Below are 23,100 nucleotides of genomic sequence, written 5' to 3' on the forward strand. Positions count from 1 at the left end.
ATCCAGGGAATTGGCAATTCAACATTGAGATGTTGCTCTCGCCCACATAAAGTGTTCGGGGCTCAGGTTGAACCTCAACCAAAGTATTCTTTCTCCAGTGCAGAGGACAACATTTATAGGGGTTACATGGGATTCTACTATGATAAGGGTCAATCCTATCAAAATTGAGCACGATAAAGCTGGACCTGGGCATCCCCTCCAGTCTCTATGAGAGATTGTTGGGGCTTATGGCAGAAGCCTCCAATGTCATACTGTTGGGCATATTGCACATGAGACCATTTCAGTGGTGGCTGAAAAGTTGGGGGTTTTGTCCAAGGACACAACCTCTGAGAGTAATCAGTGTCACACGGTGGATTTTTAGCCTCGGGTCACACGCTAGGGGTCTCTCCTTATTGCAATATGTTAATGACACATGCCTCCCTCATGGGCAGGGGCATGGTCTTAGACTGCTGTCCAGCTCACTATCTCTTGAGCAGCCCTCATCTGGAGTGGCATATAAATCTCCTAGAGATGCGGCCCATATTTCTAACACTGACATTCTTTCTTACTCAATTGAGAGGTCATCATGTGTTAGTTGTGGCAGACAACACAGCGATTGTCTCATATATCAACCACCAAGGAGGGTTACATTTGCACTCCCTGTTCAGGCAAGCACAACTAATTCTTCTCTGGGCAGAAGGAAAGTTATTGTCAGTGAGTTCAATGTACATTCCGGGAAGCTGGAAGGTGGAGGCAGACATCCTGTCAGGGCAGGGGCTGAGGCCCGAGGATTGGAGGCTCCATCCACAAGTGGTGGAGTCCATATAGCAGAGTTTCTGACAAGTGGAAGTGGATGTGTTCGCCTCTGATGAAACAACACACTGCCCGCTGTGGTTCGCCCTCCCTCTTACTGCACCATTGGGGCTGGAAGCCATGGTGCACGTGGCCGAAGTCACGTTTGTATGTTTTTCCCCGATCGCTCTGCTCCCACAAGTTCTAGTGAAAGTTTGCCAAGACTGTCTACTTCTGCAGCTAGTAGCACCTTATTGGCCAGCTTGACCATGGTTCTCAGAGATAATATCCCTGCTAGACAGCACTCCTTGGGAGATTCCCATCCGCAGGGATCTACTGTCTCAAGCCAAGGGCTGATTTATTACCCTCAGCCGGAACTATGGAAACTGTGGGTCTGGCCCTGAGGGGCACCAGCTCATAGATTCTGGTCACACAACTGAGGTTGTAGAGACCATGTTGAACACTAGAGCACCATCCATGACAAAATTGTATGCGCTCAATTGGCAACTTTTTGTCTCGTGGTGTGAGGAACATCAGCTAGACCCAGTAAACTGTGCAATAGCTATAGTCAAGGAGTTCTTACAAGGACATTTCTCAGCAGGGTTGGCTCCTTCTACAATCAGCCACCAATTTTGGCCAGCCATGCCTCTATTAATGGAGCCTCTGTGGGGCAACATCCTCTAACATTGAGGTTTATGCGTGGTGTCTGGTGGCTGAGGCCCAACTGCAGACCATGCATACCTTCCTGGGAGCTTTCTGTGGTCCTGGAAGGTGCCCCATTTGAGCCCTTAAAGTCAGCCTCAGAGAAGCTTCTGACTCTAAAGGTAGCTCTTCTGCTGGCCCTGACATCTCTCAAGTGAGTAGAAGATCTACAAGCTCTCTTTCTTGCCCCTTCCTGCCCTGACTTTGCCCCTGGATTAGCCAAGGCCTTCCTATATCCCAGGCAGGATTATATTCCTAAAGTGTCTTCTGCCCAGCCGGGAGTGTTGCAGGCTTTCTGCTCTCCTCCGTTCCTCACACCATAACAAGAGAAATTGCACCTAATGTGTCCTGTAAGGGCTCTCTGTGCTTATGTTCTCTGCTCTGGTTAGTGGCGTAAGTCGGAGCAGTTGATGGTTTGCTTTGGCGGCGACAGTAGAGGTGATGCTGTGTTGAAGCAGCGCATCTCTAATTGGATAGTGGAAGCAATCTCTATAGCTTATGAGGCACACGGTCTCGCTACACCTCTGGGCATAAGGGATCATTCCACTAGGAGGGTTGCCTTCTTAAAGGCTTTGTCCAAAGGGGTACCCTTACAGGATGTGTGAGCAGTGGCAGGGAGGTCTACACCGCACACATTCATTCGATATTACAGCCTGGATATACATTCCACCCAGGGTTCGAGTTTCTTGCAGTGACCCTTGGGCTCGGATCTTTTGGACAGGCCATGCCCTCAGTATGATGGAATGGGTATTCTCGTTTCCACAGTGTGAAGCTGACGAAACAATGAGTTCCTTCTTCAGATAATAGAGGCTGATGGCACGGGTCACAGCTGCCGTTTTTATATCATGTGACGCGCTTAATTGTCACGTCACCTGATCACGGCAGGCCTACAAATAGGCATGATGTTACACAAGCTTCATATACCAGTCAAGCACAGAGGCACTTCCCACAGCGATGTCTTATTCCCTTCTCAGGCAACAGGGTTACATGCGTAACCCAGACGCTTTTTGGCATTTTTACACTTGTATAACACAGATTGAAATGATGATCATAGAATGTTCCCAAACAAATAAGAAATAGTGGAACTGCAAATGTGCCTAAGCTTTGCTATGTTAAATCATATTGCAAAACTTATCACTAGAGACTGTTTGAGCCCTCTGATTTGAGTATCAGCTAGCAGTGAATATTTAAAATGTAAAAAAAAAAAATATTTTTTAAGGTGCTAAATGTAAATTCCAGTAAAAATACATCTGACATCATGTGAACAACATCAGATACTGAAAACTGAAAAAAAAGTAAGAAAAAAATTACATGTGGAAAAAACTACAGGTGAAAATAAACAAACCATTTAAAAATCAGATGTGAAAATAAATAAATCGTGAAAAAATTATGTAAAATTAAATGAATCATTTAAAAAAAATCATACAAGGAAATAAACTAATCATTTGAAAAAAAAACATGAGGAAATAACTTAATCTGTTAAAATCATATAGGAAAATAAAAGAAAAAAATAAAAATAAATTAGTAAGTAAATTAATAATTTAAATAATCTGTGCTGATATGCTGAAATAAATTAATAATTTGAAATGAATCATACAGTGAAATAAATGAGTCAATTTAAAAGAACTGTATGTGGAAATACAGTGCCCTCCACTAATATTGACACCTTTGGTAAATATGTAAAAATTGTCTTTATTGTTTAACCTTTTGATCTTTTGTTCAAAACATTTACAAAAATACTCTGCTCTTGTGGATGTCAAACAATTGCAAACAAAACACAGGTTTATAAAAAAAAAACAAAAAACCTATCTTTGTTAAATATTGGTTTGCAACAATTACTGTCACCCTTTAGTCAATAAGTTGTGCTACCTCTGCCAAGATAACAGCTCTGAGTCTTCTCCTATAATGTCTAATGAGGAATCTGAGACCATTCCTCCATACATAATCTCTCCACATCCTTCAAATTTCGAGGTCCATGCTGGTGGACTCTCCTCTTCAGTTCACCCCACAGGTTTTCTATGGGTTTCAAGTCAGGGGACTGGGCTGGCCATGGCAGGACCTTGATTTTGTGGTCAGGAAACCATTTTTGTGTTGATTTTGATGTATGTTCAGGATCATTGTCCTGCTGTAAGAGCCAACCATGGCTCATTTTAAGCTTTCTGGCAGAGGCGATGTCCAGGTCCTCTGGTAGAAAAACAGCCCCAAAACATTAAAGAGCCACCACCATATTAAACCGTGGGCATTAAGTACTTTTCCATATGGCTACCTCTCTGTGTGCTCCAAAACCACCTCTGGTGCTTATTGCAATAAATGAATGCTGTGAAATAAAACACATGAAACAATGAATTGTGAGTAAACACAAAAAAGAAGAAAAAAACATTAAAATCAAAAAAACATACACTGCATGTGAAAACAAATTAATCATGTACAGTACAATTGCATGTGGAAAAAAGTGAATCTGATGAAATAAAGCATGAAAAATAAACTGTGCAAATATGTGCAAACAACGAATGTTAAAAAACACACGTGAAAAATGTGCTTAGCACTACATGTGAAAAATGTGTGAAACAGAACATGTGAAGTGTATAAAAAGCACACATAATGTTCATGTGACTTTTCTGCAGAAGCAGAGACTTTTTTGTTTTTCCTTTAAAAAGCCTCAATAACTTCTCGAAACTCTCCACATCAAAGTGTTGATGCAAAGCCTGACCTCATTTTTGCTCACTCGGATAAAACCGCCTTTGGAGGCCTCGTCTCCTAACGACTGGCGATCCGGTGTGGATTTGAGACGCAGCCCTTGATTGGCTCGGGGCTCATCTCCGCTGCCTCGTTATCCTCCCTCCTCGCTAGTGCCTTCATAAAGCCGGCAATCGGCCGAGTGCGACTTAGTAGGGCGCAGCCCGAGGGGAAAGCACAAAGAAAGTGTGTGGGGGAAACACAACCTTCAGATGGGAACGCAGCCGGCTTTTGGGTGCGTCCTCATTAGCGGAGGAAGACTCAGGCTTTAGCGAGACAAAAAGGTGGACATTTCTCTGAAGAAGCAATAAATAAATAAATAAACAACAAAACTATGAATGTGTAATGGAAGTTGCATGCAGTTCGAGGCGAGATTTTAATGAGGCGGCGAGAGAGAGAGAGAGAGAGAGAGAGAGAGAGAGAGATGTAATGGAGATGAAATACTAAGGACCATGTGAGCAAGGCTTGCAGTATGTGTGTGTGTGTGTGAGAGAGAGAGAGAGAGAGACTATTATCGGTAAACATTGTTATCAAAGTTTTAAAAAAGTTTATGTCTGTTATGTTGGTTCACTGCAAGATAAAACTCGACATCTCTCTGCTTTCGTGTCGAACTGCCTCGTTTCTTGACTCTCGTGTGTAATTATGATGAATGTCTTTGTTTTGAGAATTACAAACACTGATCTCCATATTAATACAATGCTATTAATCTACAATGCACTCGGCTAGCACAGCACAAACATCGTACGCAGTCGAGAAGCTTGAACGCCCCGGTACTTATTAACAGCATTAACACATCTGCACGCTGAGAGGAACGCTGTTTACAAATTACTTAAGAAAAATCGAAAGATAAGAGGAATGCTTTTCTCTCTGCACCCCACTCATCAATTCAGTGTGTATGTGTCTTGCATTTGTCTTGCCCATTAGCTCGTGTCATTTGTAGTTTGTCTGTTGTGGGTGTGCAGAGAGCGCTTCTTTTTGTCACTTGTGGGCGTGGCCTGTCTGATGAGAAATGGTCGTAGCCAAATTGCATAGCCAACAGCACACTATATGACTTATTCACACCTTATACACGTAACCTCAGGGGCTGGGGCTTTGATTAAAGAAATGCGTTGTAGGCTGATTGTCATCTATAAATTGTCCATAGTGTGTGAACGGGTGTGTGAGTGTGCATGTGTTTGTGCCCTGCGATGGGTTGGCACCTTGTCCAGTGTGTCCCTCACCATCTGCCCTGAATTCCCTGGAATAGGCTCCAGGTTCCCTCACAACCCTGTGCCGGATAAGCAGTACTGAAAATAGATGGATGGATGGATGGCACACTTACCAGAGGTAGCAATGATCGCTAATACTTCATTCCAAGCTTCAATCCTCCAATATGACTTTTTTTCTTCCATTTCTGCACGTCAAACAATAAATGGGATCTAATTGCAGGTTGAAACTCAAGACGTAACTGGGGAACTGAATAAATGTTATACCACATCTACCATTGGATTTGTTCAAGTAATCACTTGAGCCAGTTGTTTGGATCAAACTCTTTATTACAACGTCATTCCTAATTTATGAAGAATTGAGAAAATTTGAAATCATAGCTTCATATCAAACACGTACATAGAAAATCAGTGGGCACCTGTTGCTTTGTCACTTGCAAGTATGAATGTGGAGCAAGGTTGTCTGTGTGTGTGTGTGTGTGTGTGTGTGTGTGTTTTTTTTTTTTTTAATGACTTTGTGAAGCACACTTTGGCTTTTGAAAAACACTATATAGCAAAAAAAAAAAGTAAACATGCTGACCATTATTCATCACTCGCCCATACAGCGAGGTTGGAGTGGTGTGGAATAATGTGTTTAATTTACGACTCACATAGGCCACCTTTGTTCGTGTAATGTATCATTACTATTCGGATGTAGACCCGCTAGCCTTGTCTCGTTGCTGACATGTACCAATTTTTCCTTCTCCTTCAACGTAAATGTTTAAATAGCCGTCAGAATCAATTTAATCCTCATGTCCGTGCAAAGTGAGCCACTTTGTGCCATGTCACATTCAATTCACTTCAATTCAATTTTATTCGTATAGCATTTTTAACAACGTTGTCTCAAAGCAGCTTTACAGAAATCCATATATACATATACAGTGCCCTCCACTAATATTAGTACCCTTGGTAAATATGAGCAAAGAAGGCTGTGAAAAATTGTCTTTATCGTTTAAACCTTTTATGGTTTGTTCAAATAATTCACAAAAATACTCTGCTCTCATGGATATCAAACAATTGCAAACAAAACACAGGTTTATCCATATATATATACAGTATCTCACAAAAGTGAGTACACCCCTCACATTTTTGTAAATATTTGATTATAACTTTTCATGTGACAACACTGAAGAAATGACACTTTGCTACAATGTAAAGTAGTGAGTGTACAGCTTGTGTAACAGTGTAAATTTGCTGTCCCCTCAAAATAACTCAACACACAGCCATTAATGTCTAAACCGCTGGCAACAAAAGTGAGTACACCCCTAAGTGAGAATGTCCAAATTGGGCCCAATTAGCTATTTTCCCTCCCCGGTGTCATGTGACTTGTTAGTGTTACAAGGTCTCAGGTGTGAATGGGAAGCAGGTGTGTTAAATTTGGTGTCATCGCTCTCACACTCCCTCATACTGGTCACTGGAACTTCAACATGGCACCTCATGGCAAAGAACTCTCTGAGGATCTGAAAAGAAGAATTGTTGCTCTACATAAAGATGGCCTAGGCTATAAGAAGATTGCCAAGACCCTGACACTGAGCTGCAGCATGGTGGCCAAGACCATACAGCGGTTTAACAGGACAGGTTCCACTCAGAACAGGCCTCACCATGGTCGACCAAAGAAGTTGAATGTACGTGCTCAGCATCATATCCAGAGGTTGTGTTTGGGAAATAGACATATGAGTGCTCCCAGCATTGCTGCAGAGGTTGAAGGGGTGGGGGGTCAGCCTGTCAGTGCTCAGACCATATGCCACACACTGCATCAAATTGGTCTGCATGGCTGTCATCCCAGAAGGAAGCCTCTTCTAAAGATGATGCAAAAAGAAAGCCCACAAACAGTTTGCTGAAGACAAGCAGACTAAGGACATGGATTACTGGAACCATGTCCTGTTGTCTGATGAGAGCAAGATAAACTTATTTGGTTCAGATGGTGTCAAGTGTGTGTGGCGGCAACCAGATGAGGAGTACAAAAACAAGTGTGTCTTGCCTACAGTCAAGCATGGTGGTGAGAGTGTCATAGTCTGGGGCTGCATGCGTGCTGCTGGCACTGGGGAGCTACAGTTCATTGAGGGAACCATGAATGCCAATATGTACTGTGACATACTGAAGCAGAGCATGATCCCCTCCCTTCGGAGACTGGGCCGCAGGGCAGTATTCCAGCATGATAACGACCCCAAACACACCTCCAAGACGACCACTGCCTTGCTAAAGAAGCTGAGGGTGAAGGTGATGGACTCGCCAAGCATGTCTCCAGACCTGAACCCTATTGAGCGTCTGTGGGGCATCCTCAAACAGAAGGTGGAGGAGCACAAGGTCTCTAACATCCACCAGCTCTGTGATGTCGTCATGGAGGAGTGGAAGAGGACTCCAGTGACAACCTGTGAAGCTCTGGTGAACTCCATGCCCAAGAGGGTTAAGGCAGTGCTGGAAAATAATGGTAGCCACACAAAATATTGACACTTTGGGCCCAATTTGGACATTTTCACTTAGGGGTGTACTCACTTTTGTTGCCAGCGGTTTAGACATTAATGGCTGTATGTTGAGTTATTTTGAGGGGACAGCAAATTTACACTGTTACACAAGCTGTACACTCACTACTTTACATTGTAGCAAAGTGTCATTTCTTCAGTGCTGTCTCATTAAAAGATATAATCAAATATTTACAAAAATGTGAGGGGTGTACTCACTTTTCTGAGATACTGTATACATATGTGTGTGTGTGTGTGTGTGTGTGTGTGTGTGTGTGTGTTAAATATTGGTGTGCAACAATTATTGGCACCCTTTTAGTCAATACTTGCCAATTACCAATGCCTGATGAGGTTGGAGAATACATAGCGAGGGAGCTGAGACCATTCCTCCATAAAGAATCTCTGCAGATCCTTCAAATTTCCAGGTCCATGCTGGTGGACTCTCCTCTTCAGTTCACACCACAAGTTTATACACAGGAACTGTTTTGATAGCACCTTGGTCTTCATGATGTTGTTTGTTTAGGTATGTTTTCTAAAGAAAAAAAATAACTGTAGTTTCTTCCAAGAACAGATGCATTATATTGAGACCATGAGACACTAACTGCGCACATGTTGACTCTATTAATTTAATTATGTGACTTCGGATGGGGAAATGGTTCCACCAGAACGAATTTAGGGAGTTCACAGGAATCACATTCGTTATGTTTTTATTTGTAAACAATTTTGCAGACTTGCACAAATGATTTCCATCCACTTTAGTATTACGGGCTATTTTGTGTGGATTCATGAACTATAATCTCAATAAAGTCCATTTCAGTTCCAGGTTGTAACACGACAAAAGTTCATGGGGGTGAATACTTATGCAAGGCAGTGTATGTCTGTCTGATATTTTTAGTCCTACATGTATCCTGTATTACAGAGTACATTATTTTCTTGGCTTGTACTCGCACACTCGTCTCTCTGTAGCGAGTGTGTGGTGTCTCGACTTTTCTTTTTTTTCTCTTCTCCCCTTCGCTCAGCTGCCAGTCGGTGCTCTAATCTCTCTGCCCGTCTGTCACTGTGCCATCTGCGAGTATCTGGTGCCATGCACCACACCGCTTCCAGATCGCATTTGTAGTCTGTGAATTGTCGCTCCCATTCCTGCTGTTTGTGACTCAGTGGCGTACGACAGCTGTGTCCCATCGACACATGGCAGAAATTTAATTCATGTCCCCTAACGCTAATGTAGGGTGCAAAAGTTTGAGTGCACTAGCGAGAAGTGCTTTTTATTTCACTTTAATTATCAAACACTAATATTATAATAAAATTTATGTCCTGTTTACACTGCATTTGCTTGCACCTTTTTTGCCATGTGTTGCTCCTCTACACAGTGTTAATTGTTATCAGATATTAGAGTAGGTGTTGCTTTGGGGCTACTTACTCCAGTGGCATCAGGGTTTATTGGCATCGATGTGAGCTCCTGGAATGACAGAACGATGACGCTGCCACCCAATCCCTAGTCATTATTACAAGATTTATATTCCTTTGTGGTACTTACAGTGAATAGACATTGCATACATGGAATTATACCACTCATTTTTTTGAGTAAAATAAGCAGAATTTATGTCTTATTTGAGGAACTGTAGACTCGGTTTTGCCGATTAATCGACACTCATGACTGACTGCTGAAACTACGGTTATCAGCAAAAATCCACACTGATCATTTTTCCCGGTTGCGTCCATTGTGGGAGTGGCTGAAAAGGATCCGCTGTCATTATACAGTACAAGAGCAGCCTCTAGAGGCTAAATAAAAACTATCACTGACAAATGTTCTTGTGTTATTTGAAGTGTTTTTTGATTCATTTTGGATGTCTCTATTTGTATTTGTTATTTGGAGTGTTACTTTTTGGTTAGCTTTGATGTATATCTTTTATTTATTTTAATATTTATTAATAGTTAATATTTATTCATTTTTATATCATTATTTCATTTAAAAAAGTACAGTACATTCTCATGATACAGTCAATACTGTATCATGAGTGGTATACGTTCCGTAACTTAGTTATCAGTATCTGTAAAATCTACTATCAGTCAACCTCTAGTCTGTACATCATAAATACATGGTCTGCACTTGCACATTCCCTTTGTTTGCCATAGCAGTTTTTTTTTTTTAAATTAGAAATGTATTTCTTTTAATGTATGTAAAAGAAAAATGCTACCTATGTACTTTTTCCACCTGCAACCTTGCTTAAAAACTAGTCCACTTTCTGCGACCCTGGCAACCCTGATTATATATTTGTGTGGGTGTGGAGGAGAGTAAGATAAATAGGAAGAACAAACTACTGACAATCCACCGAAACTATTTATCATTCAGACACACATTCTGGACAAATTCATTAAGCTTTATGCCCGTCAGGCGAGAGAAACCATAGTTATGTTAGAAGGAAAAGAGCAAATTGGACAAGTTTCATCAACAGGAAGCTTAATTAAAAAAAAAAAAAATCTGCTTAAAACAGATTTTGCTTTAGTCAGATTTAGTCAGAAGTAAAATATTTCTATTAAAAAATAGCTGAATAAATCCTTATTTCATATAAGCAAATGGTGAAACTAATTAATTGAGCTTAACTGAATCAAATTGCATCTGATCCAACATCCAAGTGTCTGTCCAAATCTCCACATCCAGTTCAGGCAGGATTGACTGCTACACACACACACACACACACACACACACACACACACACATACATATATATATATATATATATATATATATATATATATATATATATATATATATATATATATATATATGTATATATATATACGTACTGAATAACTATCATAAAACTATCTTGTTCCATATCCTTTATCATTTATAATTTCCATGCCATTCTCCCAGCATGTAAACACATTGAATACAATATTATGCAGAATTATGCAGCACTATTTTATATATATAGATATATAGATAGATAGATAGATAGATAGATAGATAATACTAGTTAATTTTCCCTACAACCTAACCACTATGAGCCGAACTGCACTTCCACCAGCCTGGAAGTTCCCTCAAGTCCTCTCTAGTCTGTAGGATGTACTGAGTCAAAGTCTATTTTTTTTTTTTGGCCATGACCTTTTGACCTCTTATGAAGTTCACAATTGGTGGTTGATGATTTGCTGCTTCCTGCTGCTTTCTGTCACTCAGGTGCTGATAAAGGTGTGGAGAGACAGAGGATAACATCTCTGTCTTTTTCCTTCACCAGATGTGTGGAATGATTACTACAAAGAAGAAAAATAGAGAGAGCGAGAGCGAGAGATGGCTGCTTTGCTCCTCCTTGGTTCTGGAGAGTGAAATATTGTAAAACCTCCTATATTTCTCCTATTGCTGTGAAATTCCATCAGTAAAACCAGAATCATGCATCACAAGATCATTCTTTTCAAATGGACACAAGCTAGCTAATGACCAGGCTTGGGGAGTAACAGAATACATGTAATGGCATTACGTAATCAGGATACAGATACCAGTAACTGTAATCCGTTACAATTATGTCAAACAACAAACTTATCACATTACATGTACATTTTGTAAAAAAAAAAAAAAAAAAAAAAAAAAAAAAAATGGGAATACTATTTGGATTACAATTGTTTTTTTTTTTCATTTAAAACCAAAGAAATTAAACTTTTGCAGGGCTCCAGACTGCACCTAAAACTATTAAAAATATTCATTTGTGAATGATATGTGATATTTTTGCTGAGATCGCCACTGGTGAAGTTTTGGAATACGTCGGTATCAGATTCCATCAATATGTTTCCTACCAATAAGGTCATGAGATGTTTCTTGTGTGACACCTTGGTGTCGCCATTGGCGACAATATAAATTTACACATTATGATTTAAAAACGTGATGTCTTTTTAATTGTGTTCTGTGAGGAGTAGCCGGTCACATCATTTGTTGTGTTGATATAATAAAAGGAGATGCTTCACCTGAAATTTTCAGTGGGGAGAAAAAAAAAAGAGTTAAAATTCATCCGGAGCGCCAAAATATGTACGGGGAAAGTGAAGACCAGCTTTCCGCCTCAGAAAATATCAGACTTTTTTCAAACAATCCTCATCTCCAGCTGTGCCAGCATGAGAGAGATAGTAAACGACGGACATACAGAGGATCATCTTTCCGTATCAATCAATGAACGCCATTTTAAAACTTCTTGGATTCAAGAGTTTGCATGGCTCAGGTATGATCATCGCACACAAAAATGTTTTTTAACTTTTGTTCCAAAGCAGGCAGAGAAATAGTGGGGGAAACGGGTTTCAATACAGGAACCATACATTTCAAGAAAGAGACTGTGAGAAAACAGGGTGATGGTCAAAAGCATAAAAAATCTTGTGACTATGTATTTGCAGAGTGCTCCACAAAAAACACCGTTAGCACAAGCAGTGTCTCGTGAATGTGAATTACATGGCAAGACCAAATGAAAGGAGCTAAAAAGTAAAATTCAGCAGCACCTATATGATTGAAAGAGCTGCCTTTCACCAAATTTGCCTCTCAGATATTACTAATGAAGATAAATTGACAGGATGTGTGCAGGACATATGACAACGACACAGCATGTGCTTTGAGCAGAATGCATCTAGTTGAGATATTGCTTGTCCTACCAATTTTGGCTGCTCAAGTGTGAACGTGGCTTTTCGACTCAAAACAGGATAAAATCAAAAGTACTCAATTCAACCTTGGAAGACGTGACCAGGATCAGCACAGAGGGCCCATCACTTGAACAGTTTGATCCTGAACCATGCGTCAAACACTGGATTTCTGCAAAACAGAGGAGGAGGCCAAGTGATGCTGAGATAATTACGGTCAGTGACACTGGTTTAGATTCTGTGGAAAGAACAATTTTTTTGTGACTGTATATAGTTCTCAAATTGGAAAAGATGTTCAGTTCCCACTTTAAGTGAACTTGGATGAAAATGCTGACGCTGTAAAAGGAGGCCAGACATACACATGATACACAGGATGACTGAAAGCAAATGTTTTAAAAATTTTATGTGTCACTTAAAAAAATCATTTGGCGCCAGTTTTTTTGTTTTGTTTTGTTTTTTCTTCTTATAGGAGCCAATGGCTCCTTTATAGATTTTTTTTTTTTTGTCTGGAGGCCTGCTTTTCACACAACACAATATAGACAGCTGCATGATTATAGTTCTTGTTCTCTCTTACCAGTTGTGACTCACATGAGCAACAAATTTATTAATTTTTCCAAACAAATCCAAACACTGAACATGTTTTTAAGATCTAAATTAGCTCTGAATAAAAGTATTTTAGATCACATTGCTTTTCTCTTGACTTTATTTACATATGTGACCTTGAAGTAATCCAAAAATAATCAGATTACATTACTTTCTTGTTGTGATACTTGGATTTCATTACTGATTACATTTTTTATGAAGCAAGTTGTAACTGTAACAGAATACATTTTAAAGTAACCCTCCCAACTGTGCTAATGACTGAAGCTAATGATTTAACCAAATCACATAGGCATCTTTTATGTAGAAAAATGTAAAGGCACAGTGACATTGAAAACAAGACAGAACCATCAAAAACATCAACATTTACCTCAGATGTGTTGGTAGATTACTAAGAAAAGATTTAGTATGGCTATAATTACAACATCATTAGGCCTAACATTGACAGCTAAACTAATTTTCTAAAGTTGACTACTTATGTTTATCATGTCTGATGTGCTTCTGAAATGATAACCGCTTTGTCCTAATACCTATAAAGGCTATGTCGTCCACAGTAAGGACTCTAAAAACATTTGTTGTACAACTGAAATGTTGCACAAATGCTAACACTTGTATGAGCAAGCATCCAGATGCTAATAATGAACAGAGTAGTAAAAAGTGTGTCATAATATTGAATAATGCATTTAGAAGGTCGCACTATAGCAGCTGTTTCTCAGCAGCATACAAAATGGCTGCCATGAGCAATCCTCCCTTGGAAGTCTTCTGCATAGGTAGGTATTATGTTGCTGCAAGCGGCCATGTTTCCTCAAAAAGACTCTAAATCTGACATGTAATACTACACTACGCTCAATCCTAAAGGCATACAGAGCAATTGCAGTTAATACTGCAACCATGAAAATGGTGCCAAACAATGACCACCACTTTTTTAAATAGATTCCGTTCCGGAAGGATCTCTGTGATACTGTGTGCCGAGAGCGTATCTATGTTCCCAGTGTCCTATGTCCCCCAGATTTATATGGCACATAATGAACACATGAAAAAAGGGTCCTATGTTCCCAAGGTTATTGTTCCCCAGATTTATATGGCATATAATAAACACATGAAAAAAGGGTCCTATGTTCCCCAGATTTATATGGTACATAATAAACACATGAAAAAAGTGTCCCATGTACCCAGGGTCCTAGGTTCACCAAATTTTTATGGTACATAATGAACGCATGGCAAAGGGTCCTTTGTTCCTCAGTTCCCAGGGTCCTATGTTCCCCGGCTCTATATAGCACATAATGGGAACCTGAAAAACATGTTCCCAGCTCTGTACTCATTGAATATGAGATGGGTTATTGTGGGAACTCATCAAAGGGGTTTTCTGTTCCCCAGTACTGCCGTACAGCTCTCAATATAATAGACCTAGACTTGAGGGAACTAAAGAAATGGTTGAAGTCATGGAATCACAAAAGGTCAAATCTTCCTTAGGTGAAAACCAGGCTAGTGTGTTTCTGAATGTAACTCTCATGACATCATGTATCTAACGGAATCCAGTTTGTTTTTGCCTCTAAATATGCTAGTGCATTTATTATAATTAAGTTAATTCTGAACACCTTTTTTTTTTTTTTTTTTTTTTTTTAGCTGTGACTGACATGATCTCATTGCTGAAATGTCTAAATATCCATGCAGTAATATTGTGATATTATGTGCCATATAACACAGGGAACACAGGACTGGGGAACACAGGACACAGTTCCTGAGGAACACAGGACCCTTGGAAAATAGGAATGACCCCATTGTGGCTAATGAGCTAGCAAAAAAATTGCTAGTTATTTAGCAAGGCTAAGACTATGGAACATAAAGAAGAACAAAACTAAAATGAAACAAAAAGAACTTGGAAGAGAAACTTCCAGAAATAAAAATGCTGAGAAAGTGGGCGGAGTTACCGCTGAGCAAAATTGCTCATATCCGCTTTGTCTGCCTGTGTTTGATTGAAGTGTCACAAGTCTTTGTTTATTATTTTCACATTTCACAGTTACAGATTGCACAAAGGGTGATGGATCGGCAAGCAGAAGCCTCCCACTTTAATGTCTCTGTGGTGTCTGACAGCACAAAACCACGGTGATGAGTCCAAATCGAATCTGAGAGAGATGAGGATCTGTCCTCGGCGGAGATGAAAATCCGCCGCTAATTCATACTGAGATTTATCATCCAACTCTCCAATCTGAGGCGAACAGCTGCGGCTCTGCTTCAGACGCCACCGCTTCACCAATTATTATCCCACTTATATTAACGTTTGGGTCCTCACAATCCGCACACATTGGTGATAATTAGCAAACCCTGCTTAGTGGTTAGCAGCAGCAAGTCAGATGCAGATATGGTGCAGTATTTGTTGTTGTTGATGCAGGTTGCATCAAATTGCAATGCCTGAAAATACTGCTATGCTCAAATTATTTTTTTCTCACAAAATCGTTAGCTGGAACGTTTTTTGTCTACCTCACTCTAACATCATTTTAAGGTTTTTTTTTCTCATCTTAAATTTTTTTTTCTCACAGTAATATTAACTTATCTGGAAACTTACTTTACAACTGCTTAAGATATTTTTTCCTTTTAAGATGTAATTAGCTTAAGCTAAAGTTTTCCTTCACAATAATGTTAGAAAAAGCTAACATTTTAATTCATGCATATCTTAGTCTAAGATACATTTTTACCTCACAATAATGCTAGTGACCTTACACTAATCCTAGCTTGTGGTAGAATTTTCCTTTAAGTTAAAATGGCCTTTACATTAAAAACAGCTTAAGCTTAAACACCTTGTTACTTCACACAAAGTTTGTCCTTATATTAATGTTATGTTGAGCTAAAATCTTACTCCCGATAATTTTAGCTTAGCTAAAGATTTACCACACAATAATGCAAGCCTGAGATAATCTCATCTCAGGATGAAGATTTTCCTCACAATAATGTTAAGTTTTAGATAAAACCTTTTATTTGCATTAAAGTAAGCATTTTCCATACCAGTAATTTAATTACATGCTAAAGTTTCACCTTACTTTAATGTTAGCTTAAACTAAAGTTTTCCCTCACACTAATCTAAGCTTCAGGTAAAATGTGACCTCATTCTTTTAAATGAAAGCATGGCTGCTACGTGGGCTTGTTTATTCATGACCATAGAAGACAAGAGATAAACATCACTGTATTATTCACGTAAAAACTAAAACTATATTAGCATTAGCATTCACTAAGGACTTTTAACTCTCAGCCACGTTGTGGAAATGAACAGATCTGCTATTTGTTGCAGCATTAACTAAAATTATACCCACTTTATTCCTTTCTCTGCTTCATATAATCCATTCTACAGCACACTAATGAATAGCAGGGGGTCATTGAGATAGTGTGACATGCTAATGCCTCATGAATGTGTTTATCCTTCAATCTCTGTGACTAATTTTCCGACGGTTATGTACTGAATGTGTTATAACAAGGGGAAGTGTTTTATCTGTAATTTCACCTAACGGCCATCTCGCTACACTTTAAAAGGTAAATTAGCTTAACAGACGTGAATTGGAATTAGCATGGAGTCACTTTAGTACTAATTTAAAAGAGGTCATAACTCGGGGAAAAAAAGGCCTAAATATCTTTCTTAATTATTCAGGAGGCTCAATCTGTCGCTTTGCCTTCATCATAAGCCTGTGTCTATTTGCATTAAGAAGTGCTGCGTGAATTAAAGTTTGCTCTTGAACGTTTGCCTTAATGTTGACTTGGGAAATGTTCGGCCATCAACTCAGATCATATTCATTTAATACTGCTGTAGTGTGCACTACTTAGCAATATTTTGTTCCACTGAACCAGGACGGGAGCATGGTGGCTTAGTTAGTACGTTCGCCTCACACCTCCAGGGTCCGGGGTTCAAGTCCCACCAGGGCCATGTGTGTGCGGAGTTTGCATGTTCTCCCCGTGCTGCGGGGGTTTCCTCCGGGTACTCTGGTTTCCTCCCCATGCATGTCCAAAAACATTGGACATTGGACATTGGCATGTCCAAAGTGTCCGTAGTGTATGAATGGGTGTGTGAATGTGTATGTGATTGTGCCCTGCGATGGACTGGCACCCTGTCCATGGTGTACCACCCCCGCCTTGTGCCCGATGCTCCCTGGGATAGGCTCCAGGTTCCCCGTGACCTGAAAAGGAGTAAGCGGTAGAAGATGGATGGATGAACCAGGATGGGTCTTTAGAATTAATATCAATATATTTGTACAATTCCCATTGAAATCACTAAATTAGCAGAATTAGCATTAGAATGGCTATACAGTTCATTTCTAGGTGGTTAAATAATATTCCTGAATCAGCTTTAGTAAGTCTGATATAATAGATGTGGGAAAACGGTTTAGGGTTTAGTGGGATTGTGAGCTCTAAAATAGTCAAACAATGGAATGCACTTCTGTAGAATTGTTCACAGTGTAGGATATAGGATTTACGAGCCTCGCAGTGAGCTCTAAAATAGTCAAACAAGGGTATGCACTGCTGTAGAAGGGTTTACGGATGTAGTGTAAGGGGTTTTGAGGTGTATGATATAGCAGGTTTCTTTTCATTCCAAACAAGCAATAGCCACACCTGATTCCACCTGTTTAATTAGTTGAGCTTGGCTTTCAATAGACTAAAGTGTGGCTCCTGCTAGGTTGGAATGAAAACGTGTACCCACACTGGACCTTTCTGGATAAGATTGGACACCCCTGGTTTAGGGTATAGGCCTTGAGGGGACTCACCATGAGTTTGTACCCTTCTGTAGGTTGTTAGGATACTGACCATGATATCTGATATTGTTTAGTTATGACGTACACTCCTGAAGAAGGCTGTAAGGTGAATAGTGTAGGGGCCTCATCTTGAGCTATGAGAAAGTAACTCTATTGGCTAATTGTTAGCAAATCTTGTACAAATGCTGACTAAAATAGCATAAAAACTGGTAAAAAACACTTTAAAGTAATAATATAAACAATTAAAGAGCAGTTCAATTATGGTAACTGATATGGAAACTGGTGGTGGGATTAGCATGAATGCTGGCTACATCAGCACAACCCTAGCAGCTAACACACCAAATAAACTTTAAAGTATAAATAGTTGCTCAATATGCTAGCTGAATTAACATAGAGCCAAAATGACTGAGAGAATAAGCGTTAAAATGGCCGGTAATATGGTGGAGTTTATCTGTCTGTCCTGATAAACCCTGAGACGTAGCTTTGAACAAATCTCTAAATACGTAATATTCTTTTAGCAAACCGATAATAGAGGTGGCAGTTTGTTTGCCTTGATTTTTTTCTTCGTAAAGCAGTTAGTGAGACGCGGAGGCGAGAAAGTGGGTTCTCTGTCTGTTCTCCGCATTCTCTTACTGTACGCCGTGTTATAACTGTGTGTCAAGAGGGGTCATACTGCCGTGCTGGTGTTGCTAGGCAACGGCTCATAAAGGAGCCGGAGATTAGAAGTGATGTTTGCAGATTACAAATTATAAAATTATGAAATCTCTCCTGCTCTGCCTTGAGGGGAACAAAGATCACGGCCTTACTCTCACATCGCTCACTCTCTATCTGTCTCACTATTTTCATGTTTCTCCCCTTCTCCCTTTCTTATGTCTCACTGTTTTTCTGTCCATCCTGTTTTCTCTGTCTCCTCATGGTTTGTCTCTTGCATTCTACTTTTCCATCCCCTCTATCTGTCTCTCTTTCTTGTTCTGTTTTTCATTCAAAATTTCTCATGTTCTAGCATTTTCTTTGTATCTTCCCATATTCTTCCCAACTTTTTTTCTATCATTCTTTCACTCTTTCTCGCCTTCTTTCTTGTCTCATCCTCATTCACTCTCATTCTTTTTTCAGTTTAATTCTCTCATTCTGGTCGATCTTTATCGGAATCTGTCATTAATTTTTTTAATTTTATATTTCATGTCTTTCCTTATCTTCTTATCTCAATCACTCACTATCTCTATCTGTCCCTCACTAATTTTTTCTACCTCTTCCCGCCTGACTTATATTCTAACTGTCTTTCATTATCTATCTTTTTATCTGTTTTCCTCTTATTCATTCTTTCTGAGTTGTCCTTTCATTCTCCGAATCTCCTGCTCTCTCGTCTCTCATTACATCATCTCTTTCTGTGTCGCTTGTCTCTTTGTGTATCGCTGGTTAGGACGGTCAACAGTCCTCTTGATGCAATATCCCACATAATTCTCGTTGACTGTCTGGAAAATGTCCTTCAGATAACCTAAACCTTCCGGAACTGCTTTAAATCAAATGTATCTCTGAGCACCCAGCACAGTTTACTCTTTGACCATCTTAGAACAACCTGAGGGGGATTATTTCCATTTATGAAAGACCAGTGTCCTACAGAATCTTGTGGGCGTAAACTTTCCAGTGAGAAACAGTAGTAACTACTGTATATATTCACACACAGTATATGCTGTACTATATGCTAACTAGTTAAACACAAATAAAATTACAGTGGTACTTGAAAGTTGGTGAACCGTTCAGAATTGTCTATATTTCATCATAAATATGACCTAAAACATCATCAGATTTTCACACAAGTCCTAAAAGTAGATAAAGAGAACTCAAACGAATGAAAATAATAATGTACTTGGTCATTTATTTATTGAGGAAAATTATCCAATGTTACAGACCTGTAAGTGGCAAAAGTAAAGTATGTAAACCTTTGCTTTCAGTATCTGGTGTGACCCTCTTGTGCAGAAATAATTGTAACTAAACATTTCCGGTAACTGTTGATCAGTCCTGCACATCGGCTTGGAGGAACTTCATTCCTCAGTACAGAACAGCTTCATCTCTGGGATGTTGGTGAGTTTCCTCACATGAACTGCTTGCTTCAGGTCCTTCCACAACATTTCTATTGGATTAAGGTCAGGACTTTGACTTGGCCATTCCAAAACATTCACTTTATTCTTCTTTAACTGTTCTTTTGTAGAACAACTTGAGTGCTTAGGGTCATTGTCTTGCTGCATGACCCACTTTCGCTTGAGATTCAGTTCAGAGACAGATGACCTGACATTTACCTTTAGAATTTGCTGTTATAATTCGGAAATCATTGTTTTGTCAATGATAGCAAGTAATCCTGGCCCAGATGCAGCAAAACAGGCCCAAACCATAATACTACCACCACCAGATTTCACAGATGGGATAAGGTTCTTATGCTGGAATGCAGTGTTTTCTCCAAACATAATGCTTCTCATTTAAACCAAAAAGTTATTTTTTGGTCTCATCTGTCCACAGAACATTTTCCCAATTGCCTTCTGGCTTGTCCATGTGATCTTTAGTAAACTGCAGAAGGGCAGCAATGTTCGTTTTAGAGAGCAGTGACTTTCTCCTTGCAATCTTGCCATCCCAATAATTGATGTTCAGTGTTCTCCTTATGGTGGACTCATGGACATTAACATCAGCCAATGTGAGAGAGGCCCTTAGTTGCTTAGAAGTTACCCTGGGTTCCTTTTTGACCTCACTCACTGTTACACGTCTTCCTCTTGGAGTGATCTTTGTTGGTCTCCACTCCTGGGGAAGGTAACAATAGTCTTGAATTTCCTCCATTTGTACACAGTCTGTCTGACTGTGGATTGGTGGAGTCCAAACTCTTTAGAGATGGTTTGTAAGCTTTTCCAGCCTGATGAGCAACAACAACTCATTTTCTGAGGCCCTGAGAAATCTTCTTCATTCCTGCCATGATACACTTCCACAAATATGTGTTGTGAAGATAAGACTCTGATAGATTCCTGTTCTTTAAATAAAACAGGGTGCTCACTGACACCTGATTGTCATCCTATTGACTGAAAACAGCTGACTCTAATTTCACCTTCAAATTAACTGCTAATCCTAGAGTTTCACATACTTTGCCACTCACAGATTATACTCACAGAAATGTTGGATCATTTTCCACAATAAATAAATGACCAAGTATAATATTTTTGTCTCATTTGTTTAATTGGGTTCTCTTTGTCTATTTTTAGGACTTGTGTGAAAATCTGGTGATGTTTTAGGCCATATATATGCAGACATATAGAAAATTCTGACAGGCTCACAAAGTTTCAAGCACCACTGTAAATAATGCAAATCATTGTGAAAATTGGTTGATTGATTTAATTGCAACCAGAGTCACCAATAATCTCATTACTTCTCACTACATTCCTTCCATGCTTTACTTTTCCTTTGCAACATCTCTATACACAATTAATGAGAGGTTGTATATTATAGGATAAGGTGAAACCATGGTTAAAAGTTTTTCTTTCATTATTGTGTGTCAAACAATAATGGGGACACAGTGCAGGTAGGAACCTGGAAGTTGTGAGTGAGGAACTGAAGAAAAATCAGACCACGTGTCATGGTCTTAGTGTAAGGAATCATTTGAGCCAATTGATTGGACTTACTGCTTTACAGTGTCATACCATATTTGGATCTGAACGAGAACTTGGATGTTGCTTTAACATGGAAAATGGATGGATATTTGTCGCTTTGTTGCTTGCTAGTGAGAGTGTAGGGTAAGATTCTGGAAAACCAGATTTTTTCCAGGTTACACCTTGACCAACTGAAGGACCGTACTTACAATAAAACGATTTTCATTTTGTCAGTTACACTGTTAAGTGTCTCCCCCCTCAAAATGTTACCAGTCTGTCCCAGTGTCCATAAAGCAAGGTATCACTCCACTACCTGCACCCAGTCGATTAAAACATTCACATATCTGGTCTTCACTTTAACTCATATGCTGATTACACTCACCTGTATTGTAGGATCTGGTTTGCTTGATCAATTAGCAACAAATAGTGCTGCAAATTATGGTTCCTAAAGTGCATTAGCAGCCCCTCAAGGTTCCATCCAAGGTTCTGTCCTTGGTCCTCTACTTTTCACTATGTAGCTGCACTCGCTCAGTGAAATCGACTACAAACCTGGACTTCAATTAATCATATATGCTGATGACACTAGCCTATGCTGTAAAATGTGGCATGCTAAAATAGACAGTAAAATCCCTAGTGTTCAATTAACACCCAGAGTGTTCAGTTGTGTCTAGTGGACTTATATAAACACTGTAGGATGTTAAATCAAAGTGCATTAGTAGCCCCTCAAGATTCTGTCCAAGGTTCTGTCCTTGGCCCCCTACTCTGTCTTTTGCTTTGGTTTATCATCATTACAGTATATTGTCTCTTTATCCCACTCTCTCATTCTCCCTTAACCTCTCTTTTCTCATTGTCTACATTTTGTCTTCATTCTTCATATCTCTCTTTCTCTTTCTCTCACTATGAGTCATCTTTCTTTTGAGATAACCAAGAGATTATCAATTGCCAAATTATAATTGTTGGCAAATTGTTGTAATATAAGAGGAACAAATATTTCTCATTGACCGTCATTCTCTCTCTGTGACTTTTCTGCTATTCGATTTATAGGTCTGACAAACAGCAGCACATCTATATTGCCAAAGCTACAGGCTGTGTAAGGAAGAAGATCTTCATCATCACCTCTCGTGCCATTATCCCATTCTCCATTCCTGCTCTGGATTCTCCATCTGGTGTTATTAAGGCGATCATTCGATCTGTGTTTATCAGAAGAGAACCTCAGTTACACTCGATTGAAGGAGATGGGAGGAAAGAGATAAGGGAGAGATAAAGGAAGAGTAGTCTCCGAGGTGGGATTCGGGCATTGCCTCAGGCCTGATCTTTTCAGAATGTTGAGTGGCATGAAATTAGCATTAATTAGCGTGTGGATGCTTTGTGCATGCTTAAAGAGGAGCGATTTTGCATTAGTGTTCCAGCTAACAAAGCCTTCAACATAGGAAATGGTGTCATTTATACAGATTAATGCACCCAACATTGATAATCACTTCAAAATATATGACAATCAAGTCACTACCTAATTGTTGCACCTAATAACCATGCAGTGAGTGATCTTAGTGTAATGCTAAACCTTCTCATTGCTTGCCTACATGTTTTATTATGAATAAATAAAATCCAC

At 39.5% G+C, this 23,100-nt stretch overlaps 1 protein-coding gene across 1 annotated transcript in view; it reads left to right on the plus strand.

Annotated features, from left to right (window-relative positions):
* LOC128602375 (uncharacterized) overlaps positions 1-22,755 on the plus strand; it is a 68,812-nt gene extending 46,057 nt beyond the window's left edge. Inside the window, exon 4 of the mRNA XM_053616133.1 lies at positions 22,536-22,755. Coding sequence (XP_053472108.1) covers positions 22,536-22,755 — 220 coding nt within the window. The remainder of the gene's footprint in view (positions 1-22,535) is intronic.
* The last annotated feature ends 345 nt before the right edge of the window (positions 22,756-23,100 follow it).

Source organism: Ictalurus furcatus, chromosome 26 (assembly GCF_023375685.1).
Source record: "Ictalurus furcatus strain D&B chromosome 26, Billie_1.0, whole genome shotgun sequence".
Taxonomy (NCBI): Eukaryota; Metazoa; Chordata; class Actinopteri; order Siluriformes; family Ictaluridae; genus Ictalurus; species Ictalurus furcatus.